This window comes from Pseudorca crassidens, chromosome 7 (genome assembly GCF_039906515.1).
Source record: "Pseudorca crassidens isolate mPseCra1 chromosome 7, mPseCra1.hap1, whole genome shotgun sequence".
NCBI classification, from domain to species: Eukaryota; Metazoa; Chordata; class Mammalia; order Artiodactyla; family Delphinidae; genus Pseudorca; species Pseudorca crassidens.
The window spans coordinates 86,846,757-86,874,412 of record NC_090302.1 but is presented as its reverse complement, the minus strand read 5'-3'; the positions used below and the strand labels follow the sequence as shown (position 1 = coordinate 86,874,412).

At 33.5% G+C, this 27,656-nt stretch overlaps 1 protein-coding gene across 6 annotated transcripts in view; it reads right to left on the bottom strand.

The window, feature by feature from the left end:
* Positions 1-27,656, bottom strand: part of ERCC6L2 (ERCC excision repair 6 like 2) — a 139,363-nt gene that overhangs the window by 79,665 nt on the left and 32,042 nt on the right. For all 6 annotated transcript variants that reach the window (XM_067744826.1, XM_067744827.1, XM_067744830.1 and 3 more), the window contains exons 3-9: positions 25,480-25,602; positions 15,833-16,026; positions 8,837-8,998; positions 8,229-8,436; positions 2,313-2,453; positions 1,189-1,302; positions 207-326 (exon numbers count right to left, since the gene is read on the bottom strand). In XM_067744826.1, coding sequence (XP_067600927.1) covers positions 207-326; positions 1,189-1,302; positions 2,313-2,453; positions 8,229-8,436; positions 8,837-8,998; positions 15,833-16,026; positions 25,480-25,602 — 1,062 coding nt within the window. The remainder of the gene's footprint in view (positions 1-206; positions 327-1,188; positions 1,303-2,312; positions 2,454-8,228; positions 8,437-8,836; positions 8,999-15,832; positions 16,027-25,479; positions 25,603-27,656) is intronic.

Below are 27,656 nucleotides of genomic sequence, written 5' to 3'. Positions count from 1 at the left end.
CACTTGATATAACTACTACTAACTGAGAAATCTATCATACGCAGGGTTCGTAGTGAGCTGATACAATTATACCAGTTGTCTTTGGTCACTATCTCTTCTGAATGATTGGGCATCTGTTCTGATAAATTGGTGTCCCTGTCATACCATTTGATAAATATATTGTATATCATCCTTGCATGTATGCAAACTGAAAGAAGAATACTTACCTTCATTTTTCCACTGTATTTTGGGTCAGAAAGTGTTTCAAAGGCTGCATCTTTGCTTTTCTGCACAAAATCTGGGAATCTGGAAAATACCTGATCACATATCTTCTTGATAAGTGTTTCCTTAAGGGGAAAAGGTAGGAGAAAAGAAATCTCAACACAATTTAAACCTGTATAAATTGAAATCATTTAAGAAAAAAATCTATTTAGAAGGAATATATATTCCTTCCTAGGTTGAAGATTTTACCTTTTCTAATTCAGAAAACCTTAAAGTGATATGTTAATCATATATGGCTTTGATGAGTTCTGAGATAGTGATATAGCTATTAATTTTGCTGTTAACCTTTTTTAAAGATTTCCAAAATAAGGAACTGAATACTTCCCAAAGAGCAGTCTTTTAAAATAACATTTGAACAGCCTCAAGCCTATCACACAAAAAGAAAATGTAAAATCATTATATAAAAAAGTTTTAAAAAGATCTTTTTTATTTACATTGTGCTTTAGAATAAGACACAATTGAAATGCCTAAAGTAAACGACTGCATGTATGCCTAAATTTTGAAATTACTGATTTTTGTTAGTTTGGGAAGCACTCCTAATATTTAATATACAGATTATTATAAATCCTCATTTTAATCCAGTAGATAAGATAAATGTAATTAGACACATTATTAGTGGAATTAGGACTGACTCATCAAATATCTTTAATTAGTAATTATATCAAAAGATGTTAGGAAAATAAATATATCAACATTATCAGAGGCATAAAAAAGTTATTTTAATTTAAGGTTAACTTTTCTCACTTTGATTAAAATTTTAAGTGCATATACTTCTTTGACACCTAAATTAAAAAAACAAGCAAGTCAGTTACCTCTTAAATTTCATACAAAAATAACTTAAGGGTATTTGGCTAAGAAATTTTATACCAAATATAGAATACTTATACCAAATAGCATCACAAAGAAATTTAAAAAGTCAACCCAAACCTGTTGTTTGGAGGTGCTAGCAGCCTGCAGTAATGCAACATGGTTAGCTACCTTCTGAAGGACTGCAAGGTAACTGAAATACAAGGTTTTCACTGTTTCGCCATGTGAATTGGTCTGTAACCAGAAAAGTACAGAAAATAAAAATAAGCAAGGGACTAACATGGCTATGTAACTACTTACATCACAAAATATGCCACTTACAATAATACTTATTATCCGGTTACTATTGGCACAATACGCTCTGAGAAAATAATGGTCAACTGATATACAAAATATCCATGAATCACTAATGTGGAATCGTAGTTTTGGTGAAACATACACAATGATGTTTTTAATAAAAGAGGGGAGAAAGTCCTCATTCCAGGAAGTATACACAGTGATAGAAATGCTGCCATAAGAGGTTCCTGGTCATAAAACTCTACAGTGTGGTGATGGTGTTACATAGAAGCCTTTACTCTCTCCGCTCACCCATTCCAGTTTTCTAGGAAACTGTGCTATTACAAAAATGTGAAGTGGTTAAAGTCAGCAAAATAAATGAGATATGGAATAAATACCAATCTAGATAAATATTTACTTATGGTCCCTCTATGCATGTGGATGTGAGTTGATAATAAAGTAGCAAGGTGAAAAAAGGGCAGGAAATACATAGATTTTTTTAAAAAAGCATAAATGAATATTTGTTTCCAAATAAAAATAAAATACTTTACTGTACTGATACAGTTTCTTTTAAATTAACATTCACTCTCAGATCAGAATATTTTAAGCCTGCTGTCAAAGAGGAAGTATTATCCATTGATAATGAGAAATTTACTGGAAATGAAATGAAATTTCAAGATTAAAGCAGGATACTTCCCAGTAACAGTTGAAAGGGAAGATATAAAATTGGAGCTACTTTTAAAAACTAGTTTTTTGAAAAGATACTGAATATTGTATTTTGCTGTGATTACTATTTGATATTGTAAAATCTTTTGCAAAATTATTCCCTTTTCTTAAATTACAGCTACTAAAACTAAAGAACCATGTGAGGAAAAGTTATTTTATCTGCTACTTACTTTGATACTATTAGAATACAGTACTCTGTAATCAAAAGCAAGATAGTAAGGATATCGTACGGAAATGCTTACCTTATAACAACAATTTCTCCTTTTTCGGCCACTGCTGCAGGTACAAGGCTTAGAAGATTGAAGTATCAAAGACACATCTTCTGTTTCTAATACTGTTTGATAGACGGCTTTCTGAAAATCTGTCAGAGAACAATATACCATCTGCCAAGATAAAATACAAGGTAACTATTAGTATCTTTTTCATAGCAATAATAATCACAATGCACATCAGGTTTCATAGACTGTAATAGTGAAAACTGCTCATAAATTTATATTTTTTCTGGATACATCATTATACATAGGAGAATATAAGAAAATTTCTCCTAATTCTCCCATATTCTATGCTACAACCCTACCCTAAAGTATACAAATTATAACTTACTTTCCAAATAAATCTCATAGTTTTTCTTTAATTTAAAAAATCAAAATATGAAAAAAGTATGTAATTTCCTTATAAATTTCTCAACATATTATTGTGGGTCTTTTCAGGGGTCTATATTATTAGCCCATCATGCAAATAAGTGATTAAAGTTTAGGTCAAATAAAAAAACTAGAAAAGGAAAAAGGGAAAATTTTTAGAACAATGGTATGGATAATACTTACTGAATTACTTGAAAATTTAGAAAAAAATTAAAAACTTCCTATTACTGAAAACAGGATAAAGCATTTGCATTTGATATCTTGCTATAAATTCCCAAGATTAGTAAAGATAAGAATTAAGTAAATACACATAAAAGCAAAACTTGTAGAAGTTGCTACCTTGTGCCCAAATTCAAGAAAAGAAAAAAATATAAGAAAACAATGCCACAAAGTTATAGTGGATACAGTTTGCCTTATATTTCTGGTAGTACTGGAAATTGGTAAAATTCTTCTACATATAGCTGTATGTAACCAAGGTCATAAAACTAAATATATCCATATTAGGACTTTGAGGAATGTGAATAGGGGAAAAGCCACCTATTTTAAAATACTTATATGTGTGTATCACTACAATAGAATATTACTGCAAAAAAAAGATGCATGGTGCATATGAGAATATTGAAGATGGGGTCAACGATTAAGGTACAGAGGGAAATTCTGAGTTATTATTTTCCTCCAGGTTTACTAAGATATATTTGACATACAACATTGTGTAAGTTTACAGTGTAAAACACTATGATTTGATATGTGTATTTATTGCAAAATGATTACCACAGCAGTAAGGTTAGTTAACACATTCATCACTTCACATAATTACTTTTTGTATGTGTGGTGAGAACATTGAAGATCTATTCTCTTATCAACTTTCAAGTATACACAGTATTGTTAACTACAGTCACTATGCTGTACATCAGATCCCCAGAACTATTCATCTTATAACTGGAACTTTGTACCTTTTGACCAGCATTTCCTCATTTCCCCTAAACCTGAGCCTCTGGCAAACACCATTCTACTCTCTGTTTCTGTAAGTGTAGCTTTTTTTTTTTTTTAAACTCCACATATAAGTGAGATCATACAGTATTTGTCTTTCTCTGATTTATTTCAGTTAGCATAATGCCCTCCATGTTGTCACAAATGACAGATTTCCTTCTTTTTTTATGGCTGAATAATATTCCATTCTATATACATACATATTTTCTTTATTCATTCATCTGTCAACAGACAGTAAGGTTGTTTCCACATCTTAGCTATTGTGAATAATGCTGCAATAAACACAGGAGTTCAGGTATCTCTTCAAGAGTAATTTCATTTCCTTCAGGTACACGATCATCCCTCAATATCTGCGGGGGATCGGTTCCAGGACCCACCTCCCCTATGTTTAACAAAATCTGTGTATGCTCAAACCCCTTATATAAAATAGTGTAGTCTTGGTCCTCTGTATCTGCAGATGTGGAACCTGCAGATGCAGAGGACCGACTGTATACCTGGAAGTGGGATTGCTGGTAATTCTATTTTTAATTTTTTGATGAATCTCCATACCATTTTCCATAGTGGTTATACCAATTTACATTCCCACAAACAGTGCACTGGGGTTCCCTTTTCTTCACATCAGCACAACACTTGCTACCTCTTGCCTTTTTTTTTTTTTTTTTTTCCTCTTGCCTTTTTGATAACAGTCATTCTGACAGGTGTGCACTGATATCTAATTGTGGCTTTGATTTGCATTTCCCTGATGATTAGTGATATAGAGCATCTTTTCATGGGTCTGTTGGCCATCTGTGTGTCTTCTTTGGAAAAAAGTCTGTTTATTAGGTCCTCTGCCCATTTTTTAATTGGATCGTTTGGTTTTTTGCTATTGAGTTGTATGAGATTTCATATATTCTAAATGAGTCCCTTATCAAATATATGGTTTGCAAATATTTTGTCCCATTCAATAGGCTGCTTCTTCATTCTGTTGATTGTTTCTTTTGTTGTACAGAAGCTTTTTAGTTTGATGTAATCTCACTTGTTAATTTTTGTTTTTGTTGCTGTGCTTTTGATGTCATATCCAAAAAATCATTACCAAGGACTTCCCTGGTGGCACAGTGGTTAAGAATCCACCTGCCAATGCAGGGGACACAGGTTCAAGCCCTGGTCTGGGAAGATCCCACATGCCGCGGAGCAACTAAGCACGTGCGCCACAACTACCGAGCCTGTGCTCTAGAACCTGCGAGCCATGAAAGCCTGTGCACAGCAACGAAAACCCAACACAGCCAAAAATTAATTAATTAATTTTAAAAAATCATTGCAAGACCAATGTCAAGGAGGTTTTCTCCTATGTTTTCTTCTACGAATTTTATAGTTTCAGGTCTTACATTTAAATCTTTAATCCATTTTGAGTTAATTATTATGAGTGGTGTAAGACAGGAGTCCAATTTCATTCTTTTGCATGTGAATACCCAATTTTCCCAGCACCATTTATCAAAAAGACTGTCTTTTATTCTCCATTCAGTACTGTCTCCCTTCTAAAATATTGGTGGACTGTTTACACATGGGTTTATTTCTGGGCTCTGTATTCTATTCCACTGGTCTATGTATCTGTTTTTATGCCAGCACCATACTGTTTTGATTACTGTAGCTTTGTAATATAGTTTAAAATCAGGAAATGTGATGCCTCCAGCTTTGTTCTTCTTTCTTAGGATTTATTTGGCAATTTGGGGTCTTTTGTGATTTCATACAAATTTTAGGATTGTTTTTTCTATTTCTGTGAAAGATGTCATTGGAATTCTGATAGGGAGTGTATTGAATCTGTAGATTGCTTTGGGTAGTGTGGACATTTTAATATTAATTCTTCAAATCTATGAATATGGAATCTTTCAATTTATTTGTGTCTTCTTCAGTTTCTTTTATCAATGTCTCATAGTTTTCAGCATATGTGTCTTTCACCTCTTTGGTTAAATATATTCCAAAGTATTTTACTGTTGAGTTGTTACTAAAACATGTAGTAATATTCACTGAACACTGCTTACATATCACATATTTCAGAGCAACCATGTGAGGCAAGCACCATTGTCACCATTCCCATTTAAAAGATAAAGAAATCAAGGCTTCCCTGGTGGCGCAGTGGTTGAGAGTCTGCCTGCCAATGCAGAGGACACGGGTTTGTGCCCCGGTCCGGGAAGATCCCACATGCCGCGGAGCTGCTGGGCCCGTGAGCCATGGCTGTTGAGCCTGAGCATCCGGAGCCTGTGCTCCGCAACGGGAGAGGCCACAGCAGTGAGAGGCCGCGTACCGTAAAAAAAAAAAAAAAAGATAAAGAAATCAAGTTTTGAGAGATTTAACAAATTGCTCAAGGTGATAAAACTAGTAAGTAGGGGAGCCAGGATTGAAGCCTATGGTATTTGATTTCAGAGACCAAGTTCTAAAACTCTGTGCACAACTCTTTCTTCATATACTTAAAATTTATTGTTCCTACTAGATATATAACTAAAATTACACAAAACATTTAAAAAGTGGGGTTCAAAAAATAAACAAATGGGACCTAATGAAACTTAAAAGCTTTTGCACAGCAAAGGAAACCGTAAAAAAGACGAAAAGACAACCCTCAGAATAGGCGAAAATACTTGCAAACAAAGCAACTGACAAAGGATTCATCTCCAAAATACACAAGCAGTTCATGCAGCTCAATATCAAAAAAAACAAACAACCCAATCCAAAAATGGGCAGAAGACCTAAATAGACATTTCTCCAAAGAAGATATACAGATTGCCAAAAAACACATGAAAAGATGCTCAACATTACTAATCATTAGAGAAATGCAAATCAAAACTACAACGAGGTATCACCTTACACCAGTCAGAATGGCCATCATCAAAAAATCTACAAACAATAAATGCTGGAGAGGGTGTGGAGAAAAGGGAACCCTCTTGCACTGTTGGTGGGAATGTAAATTGATACAGCCACTATGGAGAACAGTATGGAGGTTCCTTAAAAAACTAAAAATAGAACTACCGTATGACCCAGCAATCCCACTACCAGGCATATACCCTGAGAAAACCATAATTCAAAATGAGTCATGTACCACAATGTTCACTGCAGCACTATTTATAATAGGCAGGACATGGAAGCAACCTAGATGTCCATTGACAGATGAATGGATAAAGAAGATGTGGCACATATATACAATGGACTATTAGCCATAAAAAGAAATGAAATTGAGTTATTTGTAGTGATGTAGATGGACCTAGAGTCTGTCATACAGTGTGAAGTCAGAAAAACAAAAACAAATACCATATACTAATACATATATATGGAATCTCAAAAAAAAATACGTTTCTGATGATACTAGGGGCAGGACAGGAATAAAGACACAGACGTAAAGAAGGACTTGAGGACCCGGGGAGGGGGAAGGGTAGGCTGGGACGAAGTGAGAGAGTAACACTGACATATATACACTACGAAATATAAAATATATAGCTAGTGGGAAGCAGCTGCATAGCACAGGGAGATCAGCTTGGTGCTTTGGGACCACCTAGAGGGGTGGGATAGGAGGGTGGGAGGGAGATGCAAGATGGAGGGGATATGGGGATATACGTATGTATATAGCTAATTCACTTTGTTATACAGCAGAAACTAACACAACACTGTAAAGCAATTATACTTCAATATGTTAAAAAAAAAAGTGGGGTTCATGAAGTATTCCAATTGAATGATAATATATGCTTTAGATCAAAAAGTCAAATGTTGTATCAGTTTCCCCAACTTGCATATCAAGATCATATTTTCCTTTCAAATCTATTTTTAAAAATAATAATCAACAGGATATCCTAAGATTAGGGTATTTGATAGGACTGCCCCTATTGAGGGCAATATTAATTAGATTTAATTCACAGTAATTTTTAGAAACTTTATTCCATTGCCTGAGCTAGAAGAACCACAAGATTAAAAACTATAAAAGACCACTATATTTTATAAAAATTTTCTTAAGGTTAACACCTCAAATTTTCTTGTACAATTAACAGAATTTAATTGTAATTTTCCTACAATTTCTTAAAATTAGGTTAGTTGTGTAACTGTACATTGCATTCTACAAGAAATGTACCTATATAAAAAAAGCTTTTAACAACTTTGGCCTGTAGTTAGAATTAAATTACCAAAGAGTATACTGGGTTGTAGATGGTACACAGTATAGGAAGGACAAAATATGAACAGAAAACACATTACGGAAAGAAGTTCTTCTTCCTTCATTGAGGAAGAATTATATCAAAACCTTCTTGTTCTAAAATAAGAGAAATGAGTTTAATGTATATTAACAGTAAACCTGTTAGATAAAATGTTAGTAAAGTTAGTGAGGAAGATGACTGGGCTCAATTAATATTTTATGAAATTCTGCATATAACTTTTTTTCATACTGAGTAAAAGGCAAAAATCTATATTCATAAAATACCAGAGGAGATAGGTTTTCTCTTCAAAAGGAATATTTTTAGAAAAAATGAAACACGACAAGAAATTCATAATATACACAAAAGCTGTTCTCACCCGGTCTTCCTTCTTAGGCAACTGATCCTTGATTAGAGTCTTGGTACGCCTGAGAAACCATCCAGACATCTTTTTTGCAAGCCTTTGCATGGCCTTTCGGCCAGTAGCTAGTTCTCTTTTTGTTGCTGTGTGTCTCTGACCATGTTCTACTTGGTCAGAAAACTGTTTCTTGAAGTGGATCATGCTACCTAAAAGTCCTGGCACAGCCCTTTATAAAGGCAATAAGAAAAAATGTTAAGGCTTTATTAAACTATCTAAATAGGAAATCACTAACTTCTTTTTGCCTTTAAAAAATATACTAAGTCACTTGTTTATTAATGATAACAATAACAAAAGGCAAGAAAGCAGAATGGTCTTTATGACAATTTTAGTGAACAACTATAAGAAGATGATGGAACTGGTAAATTAGTTCAGATATTTACTTCAGGGACCAAGAATAATAAAGATAGGCTTTCCTGGGACACTATACTCTGAATACTATGTTTGGGATCAAACACTTCTGTAAACAGATAATTTTTTTTCAGAAACAAATAATTAGGAAACACGGTAACATTAAGTTAAGGAAGTATTAAATAATTTTCCAAAAAATAAAAAGTGTTTTTACTCACCAGTCCATAACACACCACAATTCTTTCATGTTGTTCTGAAGAATGGTTCCAGTGAGGCCAATTCGGACATTACATTTTAAAGCTTTCATAATTTCTGTTACTCTAGCCTTTGGATTCTTGATTCTATGAGCTTCATCTACAATGACAGCTGACCATTCCAAACTATAAAGTGAGGAAAAAGGGAGGAAAGGTTGAAAAAATTTCCCTTTCTTAGTCTATATAATTTTTAGAGTGCAGCTTTCTCTACCGAAGTTTTGCAGTTTTTTTCCTCTACTCTTTGTTGATTCCACGGAATTCTCACCTCCTTATTTAAATGATCACAGCTTTGGACAACCCATGAAAATTAAATGTGTAGGAAGATAAAAAGAAATAGAGATTTTGTTTAGTAACAATGAAATGAAATAACTCATTTAAACATGACTAAAATGACAAAATGGAATCTTCTAAAAGTAATAAAACAGAGAAATAAATACCATGTTAATTATGAATGAAAAAATATCAATATAAACTCATGATTTTTAAAAGTTGTACTACATAGCTCTGTCTGCTAAAAAGGTTTAGAATTGATTGTTACCCCAGTAGCAATGAACAACCATAGTGGTCAATCCACTAAAAGGAAGCAGATTCCCATGGTGAAACAGTTGATTTCAGGTGTGCAGCAGGGGAAATACTGGACAGTGAGAAAGCACAGATGTATTCAAAGACAAATGGGGGCATGTCCAAAGGACACAGGAGCCAGACTAATTAGAAAATTTAAGCATGACTATAGGATAGTATAAAACATTGAATAAATAAAAACCCAGGAGTTGTATGAAAAAATTTACTTTAGACCTTTACCTCACACCATATACAAAAACTAACTAAAAATAGATCACAGACCTAAATATAAAGCTAAAACTATAAAAGTTATAAAATGTAGGAAGAAATCTTGTGACTCTGGGTTAGGGAAGAATTTCTTAGATATGACACCAAAAGCATGGTCAATAAAAAATTTTGATAAGTTGGACCTCATCAAAGTTAAAAACTTTTGCTCTTCCAAACACACAATTAAGAAAATGAAAAGACATACTACAGACTGGGAGAAAATATTTGCAAATCATAACCTGATAAAGAATTGTATACAGAATTATATAAAGAACTACTACAACACAGTTGAAGTTAAGACAATCCAATTAAAAAGATGGGTAGAAGATTTTAATAGACATTTCACCAAAGAAGATATACAAAGGGAAAATAAGCACATAAAAAAGTCATCATTGGACTTCCCTGGTGGCCCAGTGGTTGAGAGTCCGCCTGCCGATGCAGGGGACACAGGTTCATGCCCTGGTCCGGGAAGATCCCACATGCCGCAAAGCGGCTGGGCCCGTGAGCCATGACCGCTGAGCCTGTGCGTCCGGAGCCTGTGCTCCGCAACGGGAGAGGCCACAACAGTGAGAGGTCCGCGTACAGCAAAAAAAAAAAAAAAAAAGTCATCATTAGAAAAATGCAAAAAAACCCCAAGAGATACTACCGAAAACCTATTTGACTGTCAATCAAAAAAAGACTGACAATATTAAGTACTGGCAAGAGAAACTGTAAACCTCATACACTGCTTTTGGGAAAGGACAGCTATTTTTCTAAAACAGTATGGCTGTTTCTTAAAAAGTTAAATTTCCTCACACCACCCAGCAATTCCATTCCTAAGTATCTATGCAAGAGAAATGAAAATTTACATTCACACAAAGGCTTGTAAGTAAATGTTCAGAGCAGCATTATTGGTAATAGCCCAAAAGTGGAAACAATCCAAACGTCCATTCACTGGACAAACAAAATGAGATATATATATATATATATATATATATATATATATATATATATATATATATATATATATACACACACAAAATAGTACTGTTTAGCAATAAAAAGGAATAACTACTGAAACATCATACATGATGAACCCCCAAAAACATATTAAGTGAAAGAAGCCAGACACAAAAGACTACATATTGTATGAAATTTATATGAAATTTCCAGAAAAGGCAAATCTAGAGACAGAAAGTAGATTAGTGGTTGCCTGGAACGAGATGGGACCAGAGATTGACTGAAAACAAAAAACTTTTTGAGGTGATGGAAATGTTCTTAAACTGGATTGTGGTGATAAATGCACAACTTTATAAATTTACTAAAAACCATTCTATGCTTAAAATGGGTACATTCTATGGCATGTCAATTGTACCTCAATAATCTATGAGTCCATAGTGATACTCAAAAAACAGGGGTTGGGGAGTGGGAGAGAAACTTTGCTATCATTGCGAATGACCATTGTACCAATTTGTTAGTCTGAAAATTGGAAATTAAAGCAAAAGAATCAAGCATCACTCACCTTGCTTTGCCGGTTGAAATTATAGTTAATTTCTAATTATAGGAGAATGCTGTTAATAAGTGTAGAAGAAATGATAAACTTAGGAAAATATTATTTTGCAAAACCCAATAAAATAACTGATTCAGGCAAGAATAATTTCTGTATGCTAATATCACTAAGTAAAAGGATTGAGGGACCAGGATATTGAAATGGTAGCAAAGCGTAACCCACAGAGTACTTCTAATTGTAAAGGGAGAAACATATCTTTACAATGGAGAGATCTGATGATCACCTCCTTAGCCTATGGGACAAACTTTGCAACATTAATAGTAGAACAACTTGACATTAATATCTCCTGAAATAATGTAATATGAAGTCCACAGCATCATTTATGAAGTATTCTTGTCAAAAAATGTCTGACCTGAAGCTAATTAAGTCTTTAGAACAAAATCAGCTTACAAAACTACATATGTTAGAGGAATACATAACTCCTTGAGAAAGCAATCAGACAAATCTAATGTGAGACATCCTAAAACACAACTGGCCTGGTCCCCTCAAAATGTCTTATAATAAAAAAATAAAGTTGAGGGAATGTTCTAGATTAGAAGAGACTAAACAGACTTAATAGTCAACACACACACATTACCTTATATCTTGCCAACATACATATACACACACACACACACAACTGGTGACTACAGGTGTTGAGTATATAGATGTTCATGTACTATTACTTCAGTTTTTCTAAAGGTTTGATCATTTTCTTAATATAAAGTTGAAAAAGGATAAGAGATCAAGAACAAAGGAAAAGAGGAGAAAACAATCACAAAATTTTAAAAGCAGGGAAGAAGATGAACAAGACAACTTATAAAAACAGAGGAAGGAGTATCCCATGCCAGTAGTAAAGAAAGCCAAGAAACAATCTGATTCATATTATTGAGCTCTTTCTTAAATGGTAGCACCAGATGCTTCTGGAAATTGGAGTTAGGTAAATGTTCAACAGTCTGTTTAAGAAGTTGTTGGAGCTCCTATATACTATTCGTTATCCCACAAAATAGCCAGCCAGGACACTGTAAAGTAAGCAAAAGAAGGGCAAAATACAGCAAGATCTTCATTTTTCCTTAAGAGGAAATCAACAAGTGATGTTAAAAACTTGAAGGATAATTTTTAAGTTGCAGCATAAACATGTTCTTTGAGATATGGAAGTAAAAACTAGGAAGATAAGTTAAAGAGTTGAAGGTGACTGTCTCTGAAGAACAGCTAATGGGGGTGGCAGACAGGAGTGAACTGTGTTCATATTTGGCTCTTTAAATAATATGCATATATAACTTTGATAAAAATAAAAATGAAGTAAAACATAACCGTAATAACAAAGAGATACAGCTCACTCATAGAGTGTTTATCTACTCTATGGATTATCTATGATAAATGTTTAATCCTGGTCTATCATATGGAGCATTCTCACAAAAATTACTTAATATTTACTCAGATTGAATACAAATTATATTGAATATTGTTAAAAATAAAGCCATTCAAACAAATAAAGGAAAACTAAATACAACAAAAACTGTAACATTTGATTTTTCTAATTTTGCACAGAAATGTTAGAATTCTTATTTAATATTTATAACAATCACAGAAAATAACCACTTGACACTATTATATGCTAGAAGTGTAATAAGCACTGAAATACAGAAATTATTCTACATCAAAGACCTCACAGTCTAAAGGAGCAGTTAAACAAAAATTAAAATGACTGTTGCTATGATAAATGAATTTATTACATTTATCTAACTATAGAATATCTCTTACATAATACATTGCATAAAAGCCCAAAGTCAAGGTTTAAATCTCATGTCCACGACTGACTTAGTTGTTGTAGGCTTGGGTAAGTTACTTAACTTCATGCCTCAGATTGTTCCTGTCTTCTGACAGCATCCAGGAAATAGTAACAGGCAAACTTATGAGCTTGTAAAATAAAATCCTAGAGCTTACAAAAAATGGTAGCTCTAAATCCAACTTTACAAAATAATTACATTAAATATAAATGGACTAAACACTCCAAATAAAAGGCAGGGATTATCAAAAAGGATAAAAATGCAAGACCCAGCTATATGCTAACCACAAGACACTCACCTTAAATATAAGGAACAGATAAAAACAAAAAGTTGGAAAATGATAAACATACAGTAAACATAAGAAATCTGTATTGTCTATATTAATACCAGATAAAACTTCAAGATTATTAGATATGAAAAGGAACATTTTTAAAGATAAAAGGATCAATTTATAAGGAAAAAATCCTAATCACCAATGTGTGTGTACCTAATTACAGAGCTTCAAAATATATGAACTGAAAATTGACAGAACTGAAAGGAGAAATAAACAAATTCATAATTATAATTGAAAATTTCAACATTCCTCTCTCAGAAATTGTAAGCCAATTAGAAAGAAAATCAGTAAAGACAGAGAATACTTGAACAACACCTAACCAAACTGACTTTACTGATATTTATAGAACATCACATCCAACCACGGTAGAAAAAACACTTTTTTCAAGTGTACACAGATCAGAAAAATGCAAATTACACTGCAATGGGATACCACTATACATGCTAAAAACAAAAAACTGACAATACCAAATATTGGTGAGAATATGAAACAAACGAAATTTAATAGGTTGCTAGTTGGAGTAGAATAGTACAACCTCTCTGGAAAATGGCTTATCAGTTTCTTCTAAAGTTAAACCTATACTTACCATATAACCCAGAAATCCCACTCCTAGGAATTTACAGAAGAGAAATCAAAATATATGTCAAAAGAAGGCTTATACATAAATATTACTTAAATTTTTACTTACAGTAACCAAAAACTGGAAAACCCAAATATCTATCCTCAAATGAATGGATAACAAAATGTGATATATTCATAAAATACAATACAATTCAGCATTAAAAAAGAATGATCACTGATACATTCAATAACATAGCTGAATCTCAAAAACATGATGATGAGCAAAAGACTCCAGACACAACAGTTCTGGAGGCTCAAATTCCAAGATCAAAGTGTTGGCAAGTTTGGTTTCTTCTGAGGTCTCTCTCCTTACAGATTGCTGCTCTCTGTGTACATGAGTTCCTCGTATCTCCTTCTCTTCTTCTAAGGACAACCAGTCAGATTGGACTCCCAGATTAAGCCCCACCATAATGGCTTCATTTTAATTTAATTACCTTAAGTTACATTCTGAGGTTCTTGGAGTTGGGACTTGAACACATGAATTTGGAGGGGACACAATTTAGCTCATAACAAGCCTCCTAACTGGTCTTTCTCCATTCAGTTCGGCTCTACTCTGCACAGAGCAGCTTCGTTACTTATAAAATGTAAATATAATCATTTTTATCATAATAGTAATCTCCTGAAAACACTTCAGGGACACTCTGCTGCTCTAAGGATAAAGACCAAAATCCTCTAAGAGGCTTTCTGTTCCTTGCTTACCACACTGGTGTTGTCATCTGGCCACTTCCTTCTTACACTCTAGGCTACAGTCATTACATGCAGAAAGCATCAGAACTGTTTTCATTTATTAAAAAGTGCTGTGATCTTTGTTGCCTGAAGGCCTCTATAATTTTGTTTATAAGGGATAAATTTATTTATTTATTTTTGGCTGTGTTGGGTCTTTGTTGCTGCACGTGGGCTTTCTCTAGTTGCAGCAAGCGGGAGCTACTCTTGGTTGCGGTGTGTGGGCTTCTCATTGCGGTGGCTTCTTTGTTGCGGAGCACGGGCTCTAGGCACACTGACTTCAGTAGCTGTGGCATGTAGGCTCAGCAGTTGTGGCTTGCGGGCTCTAGAGCACAGGCTCAGTAGTTGTGGCGCATGGGTTTAGTTGCTCCGCGGTATGTGGGATCTTCCTGGACTGGGGATCGAACCCATGTCCCCTGCATTGGCAGGCAGATTCTTAACCACTGCACCACTAGGGAAGTCCTCTCTGCAAATGTTGTTTGTTCCCTCTTCCTGGATTATTTTCCTGCTCTTTCCTATTCTTACCTATCCTTCAATTCTCACTCAGCTCATAGGTCATCTTCTCTGGGAAGCTCCCTGACTACTCTCCTCACTCTGCAGCAGTCAGGCTCCTCATGTGCTCCTATAACATCCCCTGTTTCATATTATAGCGTTCACATGACTTTATAATTGCCTGTCTCTAGATTCCCCACTAAAATCTTAAGATACAGTTCATTTCTTTTGGGTACTTATAGTCCTGGAATAGTGGTTCTCAATATGTATATGCTCTTTTTGCCACTCTATATTCACAACAGACTCCCATAATTAAAATAATTCATGAAAATCACTGTTTTAGTCCAGAGGTATCATACACATAAAAGGTTGCACATGAGATTTAGGACAAGTCCTATGCATTAACATGCATTGTTTGGCTAGGTAATAGAGGAAATTAAATAAGGAACTGTATAAAATCTGACTCAGGATTTTCTTCTTAGAAAATAAGTTAATTATTATAAACTGTCTATTTCAATAATCCTGAAATAAAGTTAAATCATGCTAAAGAATATTTAGAGCTTTAAAAAAATCACAATATAAAGGGATAAATACAATTGACATAAACAGAATACTAATGCAATCATTCCCATTATTTCGATTACCTGTTAAGTTCATCCAGACATAAGCGCAGTGTTTCATATGTTGTTAGAGCAATTTCACATTTCCTCTGTTTCACACGAGTCAGTTCACTGTCTTTTTTGTTACCATGTAAAATAGTGACTCTGAAATATCCCCAGGTGTCCAGTTCATCCCTCCAGTTGTAGAGGACAGAAAGAGGAGCAACTATTAAGAACATCTGTAAAAAGAAGAAAAAAAATTTAATGATATAATTTTTTAAATGAAAAAGAACCCCAAAGTTAAATCCAGAATATCAATAGTCCTATTCCTTGATTTTTGACACTGTAGTTAATAAGTATAAATACAACTGAGAAACTGAATATATCTGGACTTAGAAGTCCATCAAAAAGTACTGTTGTTTACTTAGCAGCTTATTAGGAAAAAAATAGATACCCAACCTTGTCCAAAGGAGCAGCTATTTTTTATTTTCCCCCCAAAAGGAGTTGAGAGATAAGAAAAAAATAATTCTCCAAAACAAAAAAAAAAGAGAGTATAATCAGGATCCCAGTAATAACTTCAAGGGCCATGTGGGTAATAGAAATATGCAAAGCAGGCCAGGTTTTTTATTGAAATGTATGGTCTTCCAGAGCTCTCTTTCCTTTTCACTTTCCTAGTCCATTTCCTCTCCCCCTCTCTCAGATACTATCAGTTGATAACCTGGAAAATTCACTGGAAAATTGAAGCAATTAGAAGAAAACCTCTTCTCTTATCACTAGATCAATAACCTACCTATAATTACTTCTATATATTCTGCTCTCCCATCTATTACCATGGGTGAACTGTCCATGTTCTTTTCTAAAGACAAACCCTGAACTTATATAGTGGCTCCAATCACTTCCTGTCAACCTGAAGTCAATGATGAAGAAACTGTTCCCAATCTGCCCAACATGATTACATTCTGCTTTTCAATGGACCGCATACAACCCCAAGCAAACACATTCTAATATATATTTCTCAGCGTTAAAAAACAAACCTAACAAACAAAAAAGTTCCTTCTTAAACCTACATCTCTCTCTAGCTATCCCCCATTACTTTACTTTCTTTATAGAAATGATCCTCAGGAGTTATCAATACTTGCTGTCCCTACTTACTCTCCTCCTGTTCTCTCTTAACTCATGTAAGTGGGACTTCTGCCCTAACCCATTAAGATTAACAATATTTCTGTTTAATCTTGAAATAAATGTTTTGGGGTTTCACCAACATTTCCTGTACTAATCCCAAATCCTGTTGTCATCAGCCATTTTAATTTTTAATGTTTTTATCTCCTACTGTTACCACTATTCCTAAGCTATTATCTTTAATAGGGTTTTAAGTAAGTTTCTTTTCTGCAGTTTTATACTTGTCCTACTTGATAAAGATGAGCCAATTACACATACATACAAATAAAAAAATAAAATAACAAACAAAAAAATAATACAGTACTACTCTAAATCCTACACTCTCTTCTATGAAACATTTCAGCTGGGCCATTTGTCAGTTGTAAGATGTCATATCTGTGACTTTGTTTTAGAAACAAGAAAAAGAAAAAGAAGAGAAGATTAACCTACTAAATGTGAGAGTTCCTTTCTTCTACCCCAGCATCAAGCATATATAAGTACTTTTATGTCATACGTGATTCATCTCAAATAGTTTCATCTTCTGGCTCGGAATTTATCTTATGAATTCCATTTTTCTCCTACTACCTTCAAATAAAAAATTTGGGCTCCAAGTAATAAGCCCAGTTATTGTCTCTGCCCAACCCCCCAACCTTTTTACTTTTTAATATCATAAGATGAAAATGTTATCCAAACTCCATCTGAGCACTTTGAGCAGTTTTCCACTCGAGGGGTCATTCATCAAAGGTGTCAACGAATCTACACTTTGTTGTACAGCAGAAACTAACACACCATTGTAAAGCAATTATACTCCAACAAAGGTGCTAAAATAAATAAATAAATAAATAAATCCCAAACATAAAAAAAAAAAAAGGTGCCAATGAACCTAAAGATTCCTAGAATCGGCCCTAAGATTCCAGAAGTTGTTTAAAAATTAAGACAGTCCTTATAGACATTATTGGTCTTCAAAGTTGTAAAAGGTAAATCAAATGGATCAATAACTCATTTTAATACTAAAAGAGGTAAGAAAACTGAGTTATGCCATTTAACAGACATTAACCCAAGAACTTCACATAAAAATGCTATAAAGTAAAAATATTTATTATTTCCTTTTTAGAGATGAGAAAACTAAAGTATAGATGTGTTAAATAATATGCCCAAGGTCATAATGCTATAAAGTGGAAAAGTAAGTATTTGAACCCATGTCTGTGTAATGCCAAAGCTCTTAACCAACAATGATATATCATGTTAGCACCTTAAATCAGAAAGCCTATGACCTTGAGATGCATAACATTCTTATTTGCCACTGTAACTATGGTACTTTGTGCTGTGCTTAGAAAACAAAGGTGTTCAGTTGATAAATGAAATAATGAATAAAAGCATGTGTCAGTGGCAAGGTAGGAATAGCACTGTCTATGCAGAGGACAATGACAGACCACCAGAGCCAAAGTAAAAATTTCACATTGGAGGAAGTGTGATATCAAGCTGAAAAATAAAATGTACCTATATTGAGAGAACTTACAGACCATAAAATTGGAATTTTTGCTATTTAACGCAAAACTCTAAAGCATATTCCCTGTAATTAACTCTACAATCTTAATTCTTTCAAAAATGCCAAATCTAATTAATTTACATCCTAATTGTGCATAATTGATAACTTTTCCTTTGATATATTACGGCTATTTAATATATGGAAATTTAAGTTGAGAATCCACTCTAGGAGCCTCTGCAAATCCCTTTTAGAAAAGCAGCATAATAGGAATACCAAAACTTGATAAACAGTCTTAACAAAGTAGAAAATTATAGACCAATATCACTTAGATCAATGGAGAGCAAAACAATAAATATCATCTCTTCTAATTAAACAAAAGTAAATAAAACATGAGAATGGAAATGACAAGTAAAATTATATTTTCAGAAAACATAAGTAAAGCAAATAAATGAACAGTAAATTAACTAACAAGAATATCAAAGAATTAAGAAAGTCAAATTTAAAAATATATGTGGCACCTTAAATAACTTAGACCAGATTGACTTATAACTTATATACAAATGATTCCAAAAGCAGCAGAATGTATTCTTAAGTTCACATGTGACATTCTCCAGGATAGACCATATGTTAAGCCACAAAAAAAGTCAATATATTTATGAAGGTTGAAATCATATCAAGCATCTTTCCTGATGACAGTGGTATAAAACTAGAAATCAATTACAAGACAAAAACTGGAAAATTCACAAATTTGTGTATAGTAAACAACATGCTACTGAACAACCAATGAGTCAAAGAAGAAATCAAAGGAGGAATCAAAAAATACCTTAAGACAAATGAAAATGGAAATATAATGTACCAAAATTTATTGCTGCAGCAAAAGCAGTTCTATGAGGAAAGTTCATAGTGATAAATGACTACCTCAAGAAACAAAAAAATTCTCAAATACACAACCAAACTTACACCTCAAGGAACTAGAAAAACACAAACTAGAAAATGAAGCCTAAAGTTAGTAGAAGGAGGAAAATAATAAAGATCAGAGTGGAAATAAACAAACTAGAGACTAAAAAGATGACAGACAAGGTTAATGAAACTAAGAGCTGATTCTCTGACAACACACACAAAATTGGCAAACCTTTAGCTAGACATAACAGAAATAAAGATAGAGAGCTCAAATAAAATCAGAAATAAAAGAGGAGAACTTACAGTTGATACCACAGATATAAAAAGGATCATAAGAGACAACTACTAACAATTTTATGCCAACAAATTGGAAAACTAGAAGAAAGGGATATATTCTTAGAAACATACAATGTATCAAGACTGAATCATGAAGAAATAGAAAATCTGAACAGAACAGTTCCTAGTAAGGAAATTGAATAAGTAACCAAAAACCTCCAAATAAACAAAAGTTCAGGACCAGACAGCTTCACTGGTAAAATCTATCAAACATTCAAAGAAGAATTAATACCAATCCTTCTCAAACTTTTTGAAAAAACAGAAGAGCAGGGGATGCTTCCAAACTTATTTTATGAGGCCCGATACCAAAACCAGACAAGGATACCACAAGAAAGGAAAATTATAGGCTATATCCCTGATGAACATAAATATAAAAATCCTCAATGAAATATTAGCAAGATGAATCCAACAATACATCAAAAATGATCATAAATTATGATCAAGTGAGATTTATTCCATAGATGCAAGGACGATTCAACATATGCAAATCAACTGCATGATACACCACATTAACAAAATGAAGAATAAAAACCATACGGTCATCTCAACAGAGCAGAAAAAGCATTTGAGGAAATTCAACATCCATTTATGATAAAAACTCAACAAATTGGGTACAGAGACAACATACCTCAACATAATAAAGGCCATATACGACCAGCACACAGTTAACATCATACTCAATAGTGAGAGCTGAAAACTTTTCCTGTATGACAAGGAACAAGACAAAGATGCACACTTTCACCACTTTTATTCCCATAGTACTGAAAATCCTAACCAGAGGGGGGAAAAAAATCCAAATTTGAAAGGAAGTAAAACTGTCACTATTTGCCAAAGACACAGAAATACACGGAAAACCCTAAACATTCCACCAGAAAACTGTTAGAATTAATAAAGAAATTGAGTAAAGTTACAGGATACAAAATCAATACAAAAATTCGTTTTATTTTTATACACTAACAACTATTAGAAAGAGAAATTAAGCAAACAATCTCATTTACAACTGTATCAAAAAGGATAAAATAACTAGAAATAAATTTAAACAAAGAAATAAAAAACCTGTATACTAAAAACTATGAGACACTGATGAAAAAAATTTTAAATGTCACAAATAAATAGTAAGATAATCAATGCTCATGGAAGAATAAATATTGTCAAGATATCAATAAATGGTGCTGGAAAAACTGGATAACCACATGCAAAAGAATGAAACTGGGTCACTGTCTTATACCATACACAAAAATGAACTCAAAATGGATTAAAGACTTGAAATTAAGACCTGAAACCATAAAACTCCTAGAAGAAAACATATGCAGTAAGCTCCTTTACATCTTGACAATGATTTTTTTGATTTGACACCAAAGGCAAAGGCAACAAAAGCAAAAACCAAAAAGCAGGACTACATCAAGCTAAAAAGCTTCTGTACAACAAAGAAAACCATCAACAAAATGAAAAGGAAATCTACTAAATGGGAGAAAATATTTGCAGACCATGTATATAACAAGGGGTTAATATTGAAAATATATGAAGAACTCAGTAGCAAAAAATCAAACAAGTAGCATCATTTGCAAGATAATAAACTAAAGAAATAGTGTACAGTAAATAAAATACTGGAAAATTTTTTGTTTAATCACCATGGAAATTGTGTCTGATGCTGGCATTATGACTGCTAGAAAAATCCTCCCTCTCTGCATTAATACTGATTATGAATTTTACACAGAATCTTTAAAGTTTTATCATACAAGATAGTAGTATTTTTAAAAGAATTTACTTTGATTCATTTTCATAAAGACTGAATTCCAATCTTAACAGCCTAAATCTAAAGAATCATTCCAAGAATATTTGAAATGTATAGTTTGTATCTTTTCCTTTAGGAATTTATTCTTGGCACAAAACATCTATTTCACACATTCTTAGATGATTTATTCACACTTGAAAAGGTTAAAAATATATATAAGATGCATCGTGTATCACACATACATACCTCAAACCCATCACTCCTTAATTGATAACATTTAAATTCATTAAAAGGACTTTTTTCAAGTAGTTCGAACATTAATTTTTCAATATTCCATTGCAATTTTGGCATTAGCATAATAAATATAAAGAAATTTATTTCTCTTCTAGCTATTTAATAGACTATCTTTTAAATTTATTTATTTATGGCTGTGTTGGGTCTTCGTTTCTGTGTGAGGGCTTTCTCTAGTTGTGGCAAGGAGGGGCCACTCTTCATCGCGGTGCATGGGCCTCTCACTATCGCGGCCTCTCTTGTTGCGGAGCACAGGCTCCAGACGCTCAGGCTCAGTAATTGTGGCTCACGGGCCCAGTTGCTCCGCGGCATGTGGGATCTTCCCAGACTAGGGCTCGAACCCATGTCCCCTGCATTGGCAGGCAGATTCTCAACCACTGTGCCACCAGGGAAGCCCAACAGACTATCTTTTAAAAATGCACTGAGGTTTTAAATGGATCAAGACAAATTTATCTTTTGTAAATTTCATCACACAAAATTATAAGTTTTGTTTGGATTTGCTTCTGGGGAATACTGTAGGACGTCACTGGTAATCTCATTAAAAACATTCTTTATAGAATTCCAGTTCAAATGATTAACTAAACACATGCATTTATTGATGCCAATAAAACAAAAGAACAAATATAAAAATAAATCCATAATAGCAGTAAAATGCCTGGAAGGGCACTACCGGATGATCAGAACACTACAAAAACAGATGAGAACTGACATACTTGAAGACCTGAGGAATCCGTCCTTTACCTACATAAGAGAAAACTTCCAAAAAAAAAAAAAAAAAAAGAAAACCCACAAAGAAAGTTTTCCTAGAAGAAACTTAAATATGACAACAACCAACAAAATAAAACAACAAAAAAAACTCAATGAAGAACAGGCAGTTGGAAGGACTGGGTCATGGAAACAAATGGAACATTAAATGTAAATAGATTAAATTCTCCAATCAAAAGACATAAAGTGGTTGAATGGATTTTTTAAAAAAAAGACCCAAACACATATTACCAACGAAATTCACTTCAGCTTTAAAGACACATATAAACTTCAAGTGAGTGGATGGAAAATGATATTCCATGCAAATGGAAACCAAAAGAAAGTGGGGATAGCTATTCTTAGAGACAAAGAAGGTCATTAGATCATGATAAAAGGGTCAATTCATCAAGAGGATGTAACAGCTGTAAATATTTATACACCCAATATCAGAACACCTACATATATAAAGGAAATATTAACAGATGTGAAGAGGAAAAAAATGACAACAATAAAATAATAGGGAACTTCAATACTCCACTTTCAACAATGGATCACTCAGACAGAAAATCAATAAAGAAACATTGAACTTAAACTACACATTGCATCAGATGGACCTAGTGACACATACAGAACATTCAACAGGAGCAGAATACATATTCTTCTCAAGCACATATGGAACATTCTCCAGGACAGATAAAATGTTAGGAGACAAGACAAGTCTTAATAAACTTAAGAAGACTGAAATCATATCAAATATCTTATCACATAATGGTATGATATCAATCAAAGGAGAAAACTAAAAGATCCACAAATATGTCGAGATTAAATAATATGCTCCTCAACAGCCAATGGGTCAAAGAAGAGATCAAAAACGAAATCAAAAAATACCTTAAGACAAATGAAAACTGAAACACAACATACCAAAACTTATGGGACACAGCAAAAGGAGTTCTAAGAGGGAAGTATATAGTGATAAATGCCTATATTTAAAAAAAAGTCATATATACAACCCAACTTTATACCTTAAGAATCTAGAAAAAGAAGAACAAATTAAGCCCAAAGTTAGAAGGAAAGAAACAACAAAGATCAGACAGGATAAATGAAATAGAGACTAGAGAGATAATAGAAAAAATTAATAAAACTAAGGGCTGTTTTTTGAAAAGATAAACAAAACTGACACCCTTAACTAGACTAAGAAAAAGAGAGAAGGCTCAAGTAAATATAATTAGAAATGAAACAGGAGACATTACAAATAATAACACAGAAATACAAAGGATCATATGAAATTACTCTGCACTATTATACACCACCAAATTAGATAAACTAGAAGAAATGGACAAATTACTATAAACAGACAACCTACCAAGACTGAATCATGAAGAAACAGAAAATCGGAACGGAACAATTACTAGTAAGGAGAGTCAATCGTTAACCAAAAACCTCCGAACAAATAAAAATCTAGGAGCAGACACCTTCACTGGTAAATTCTACCAAATTAACACCAATTCTTCCCACATTCTTCCAAAAAACATAGAAGAGGAGGTGATACTTCCAAACATTTACAAGGCCAGCATTACCCTGATACCAAAACCAGACAAGAACACCACAAGAAAGGAAAATTACAGGCTAATATCCCTGATAAACATAAATCCTCAGTGAAATACTAGCAAACTGAATTCAACAATACATTAAAAGGATCATACACCATCGTCAAGTGAGATTTATTCCAGGGATGCAAGGATGGTTCAACACATTCAAATCAATCTGAAAACAAAGCTAAAAACAGTACTTGAACTCTTGAAAACATAAAACACATTAAGAATTATAATGCTTCTTTAGGATCAAATTTAAATTGACACTAAGAATGGACCTAGGGCTTCCCTGGTGGTGCAGTGGTTGGGAGTCCACCTGCCAATGCAGGGGACGCAGGTTTGTGCCCTGGTCTGGGAGGATCCCACATGCCACAGAGCGGCTGGGCCCGTGAGCCATGGCCGCTGGGCCTGCACGTCCGGAGCCTGTGCTTCGCAACGGGAGAGGCCACAACAGTGAGAGGCCCGCGAACCGCAAAAAAAAAAAAAAAAAGAATGTGCCTATGCTATTGAAAATAATAGGAAATTTAAAGTAATAAGATTTTTTAATACCTTAAGCCAATACTTCTCAAAATTTTACACTGAAATGCCCTTAATCATAGACAAGAGTAAACTTGGACTTCTCAGCAATCTTATATATAAGAAATATGTAAAAGACACTGTTTAAAAACGTGCAGAAAGTGGATCATCACCATAATATGGTAAGGATTTCACGAAATCAGTTAAACTTTATTTCTATCCAGTTTCCTGGATGCTGAGGACAATATAAAAGTCAGACACATACCTATAGTACACCTTTCTTTTTTGCATTTCATTTTTTTTAGAAATCTTTTATTTTTTGTAAGAATTATGTATAAGATATTTATAAACACACATTTACAAAGGAAAAAGCTGAAGAATGGATATGAATAGCCTTAACAGTCACATGGGCAGAGACAGTGACAAGCCTAGACCTTAGCCTCTCTGATTCCAACTTTGATGTTCCTTGTATAGGATGGATTTGTTTCATATATTCAGGAGGTAATTATTCTGCTATGCAACTTTATCATTGAGGCACCTGTGTTAGCAATATCTACTACTGTCTGTATTTCATTCTCATATAGATAAAAAACAATACAATGGACTTCAATTAAGTTTACATACACATTCATGGAAATTTAACAAATTAATCAAATCAAGTCATGTAAATCTTGCCAAGCAAAAGATTGAAAGCCCCAACCCACCCCCAAAATTCAAACTGAAATTACATTTTGCTATTTTCAGAGTCAATCATATCTAACTTGAGGACAAAACTGATAATCCTTCAGAAATTAGGTCTATGAAAGAAATGTTTAAATAATGTCTTTAAATCCTTATGTTTTAAATTTATACTATAATGTATAATGTTTAAAAGTTTCCAGACACTTTTGCAATACCAGCTTCATGAACTGTACATTTCTAGATATCTTACCTTTTTTGCTGTAGAAGAAAGGGGTTCCTTTTTCATACTTCTTAGTAAAAACTCTGGCATATTATTTTCAATATCTTCACGAGTTCCCTTTTTACCCAAAACTGCAGCCAAAAATGAAATAACCTACGGAGAAAAAATCCAATTTTTTCAATCACTGTGTATCATGATGGACAAAATTTTACTGTTTACCTGAATACTCAGTAAGTGACAATTTGAGTATGTACAAATAGATTTGCTGGGAGGAAACACAATATGAACCACTAGTATTGGTTTTCTTTATTTGTATTAACAAACAAATCTATAATATAAAAGTTACCCTTGAATGCAATAAAAAAAAATTAAAATAAAAATTCTCACATTGCCATCTCTTCCATGATAAGTTCTACTCACTCAATGAATTCTTTCTTGATCTCATCAGTTGAGATATCATATTCTCTATTATAATAAACTGTGTACATTCCTTTTTCCTTATAGAAAATAAACTCATTAAAGGGGTAATACTTGGCTCAAAAATTTGTGTATTTTTCTGTATCCAATACATATAGGTGGAATGACAATGTTATTTTAAGATAAACTAAGGCAATTCATCATTATACACACCATTCTGAATAACAGCTATTCTCCAAATATCAAATGAGAAGGACAAAAAGACATAGGAAAAAAGGAAATGTAACTTCATACAATGAAAAGCAAGAGATATTTAAACTAGACCTTGGTTCAAATTTCAACCTAAGTTGCTTGGCAGATATGTGAACTTGGGCAACTAAGTTAATCTCTTTGAATAACTAAACTTATATGAAAATACCAAATATAATACTGGAAGAGTTGTTTTAAATATTAAGGGGAAAATATATGAGGTATACATATATATGGGGGAAAATAACTGATCATTACTTTAGAAAAATAAGTTATACAAATCTTAAAATCTAAAGAAAAAATATGAGAGAATTAGAAAAACTATAAAAAAATAGTGTTTTCAACATGGTGTAGATCCTACAATGTGAATCTCAAGTGATAGAAAAAAAGAATGGTGCAGAAGTATTTGAAGAGATAAAGGCTGAAAGCTTTCAAAAACTGATTTCAAAAATCAAGCCATACACAGAGGTTAAGAATCCATCTGCCAATGCAGGGAACAAGGGTTCAACCCCTGGTCCAGGAAGATCCCACATGCCGCAGAGCTACTGAGCCCACGCACCACAACTACTGAGCCTGCGCTCTAGAGCCCATGCTCCACAACAAGAGAAGCCACTGCAATGAGTAGCCCGCGTACTGCAACGAAGAGTAGCCCTCACTTGCCGCAGCTAGAGAAAGCCCGTACACAGCAAAGAAGACCCAGCACAGCCAAAAATAGATTAAATAATTTTTTTAAAAAGCCACATATTCCATGTCGACTAAGAACATGAAGCCAAAAAAAAAAAAAAAAATCCACAAGTAGTTCCTGCAGGGAAAAAACTGCTCAAAATTTGAGACAGAAATATATTAAAAGTGGTCAGAGGAAAAAACAGATTATCTATTAAGCAACAATTAGACAAATAGCTGATCTTGCAGCAAAAACAGTGGAGACACTATACAACGGAGTGATATTTTTATTTAAGTCTTTAATCCATTTTGACTTTATTTTTTGTATATGGTGTTAGAGAATCTTCTAATTTCATTCTTTACATGTAGCTGTCCAGTTTTCCCAGTGCCACTAATTAAAGAGATTGTCTTTTCTCCACTGTATATTCTTGCCTCCTTTGTCATAGATTAATTGACCACAGGTGCATGGGTTTATTTCTGGATTTTCTACCCTGTTCCACTGATCTATGTCTGTTTTTGTGCCAGTATCATATGCCTTTGATTATTGAAGCTTTATAGAACAGTCTGAAGTCAGGGAGCCTGATTCCCCCAACTCTGTTTTTTCTTTCTCAAGATTACTTTGTCTATCTGGGGTCTTTTGTGTTTCCATACAAATTTTAAAATTTTTTGCTCTACTTCTGTGAAAAATGCCTTTGGTAATTTGATAGGGATTGCATTGAATCTGTCACTGCCTAAATGTAAAAAACTCCTAAAGAAAAACACAGGCAGAACACTCTGACATAAAACGCAGCAATATCTTTTTGGATCCGTCTCCTAGAGTAATGGAAATAAAAATAAACTGGGACCTAATTAAATTGAAAACCTTTTCCACAGCAAAG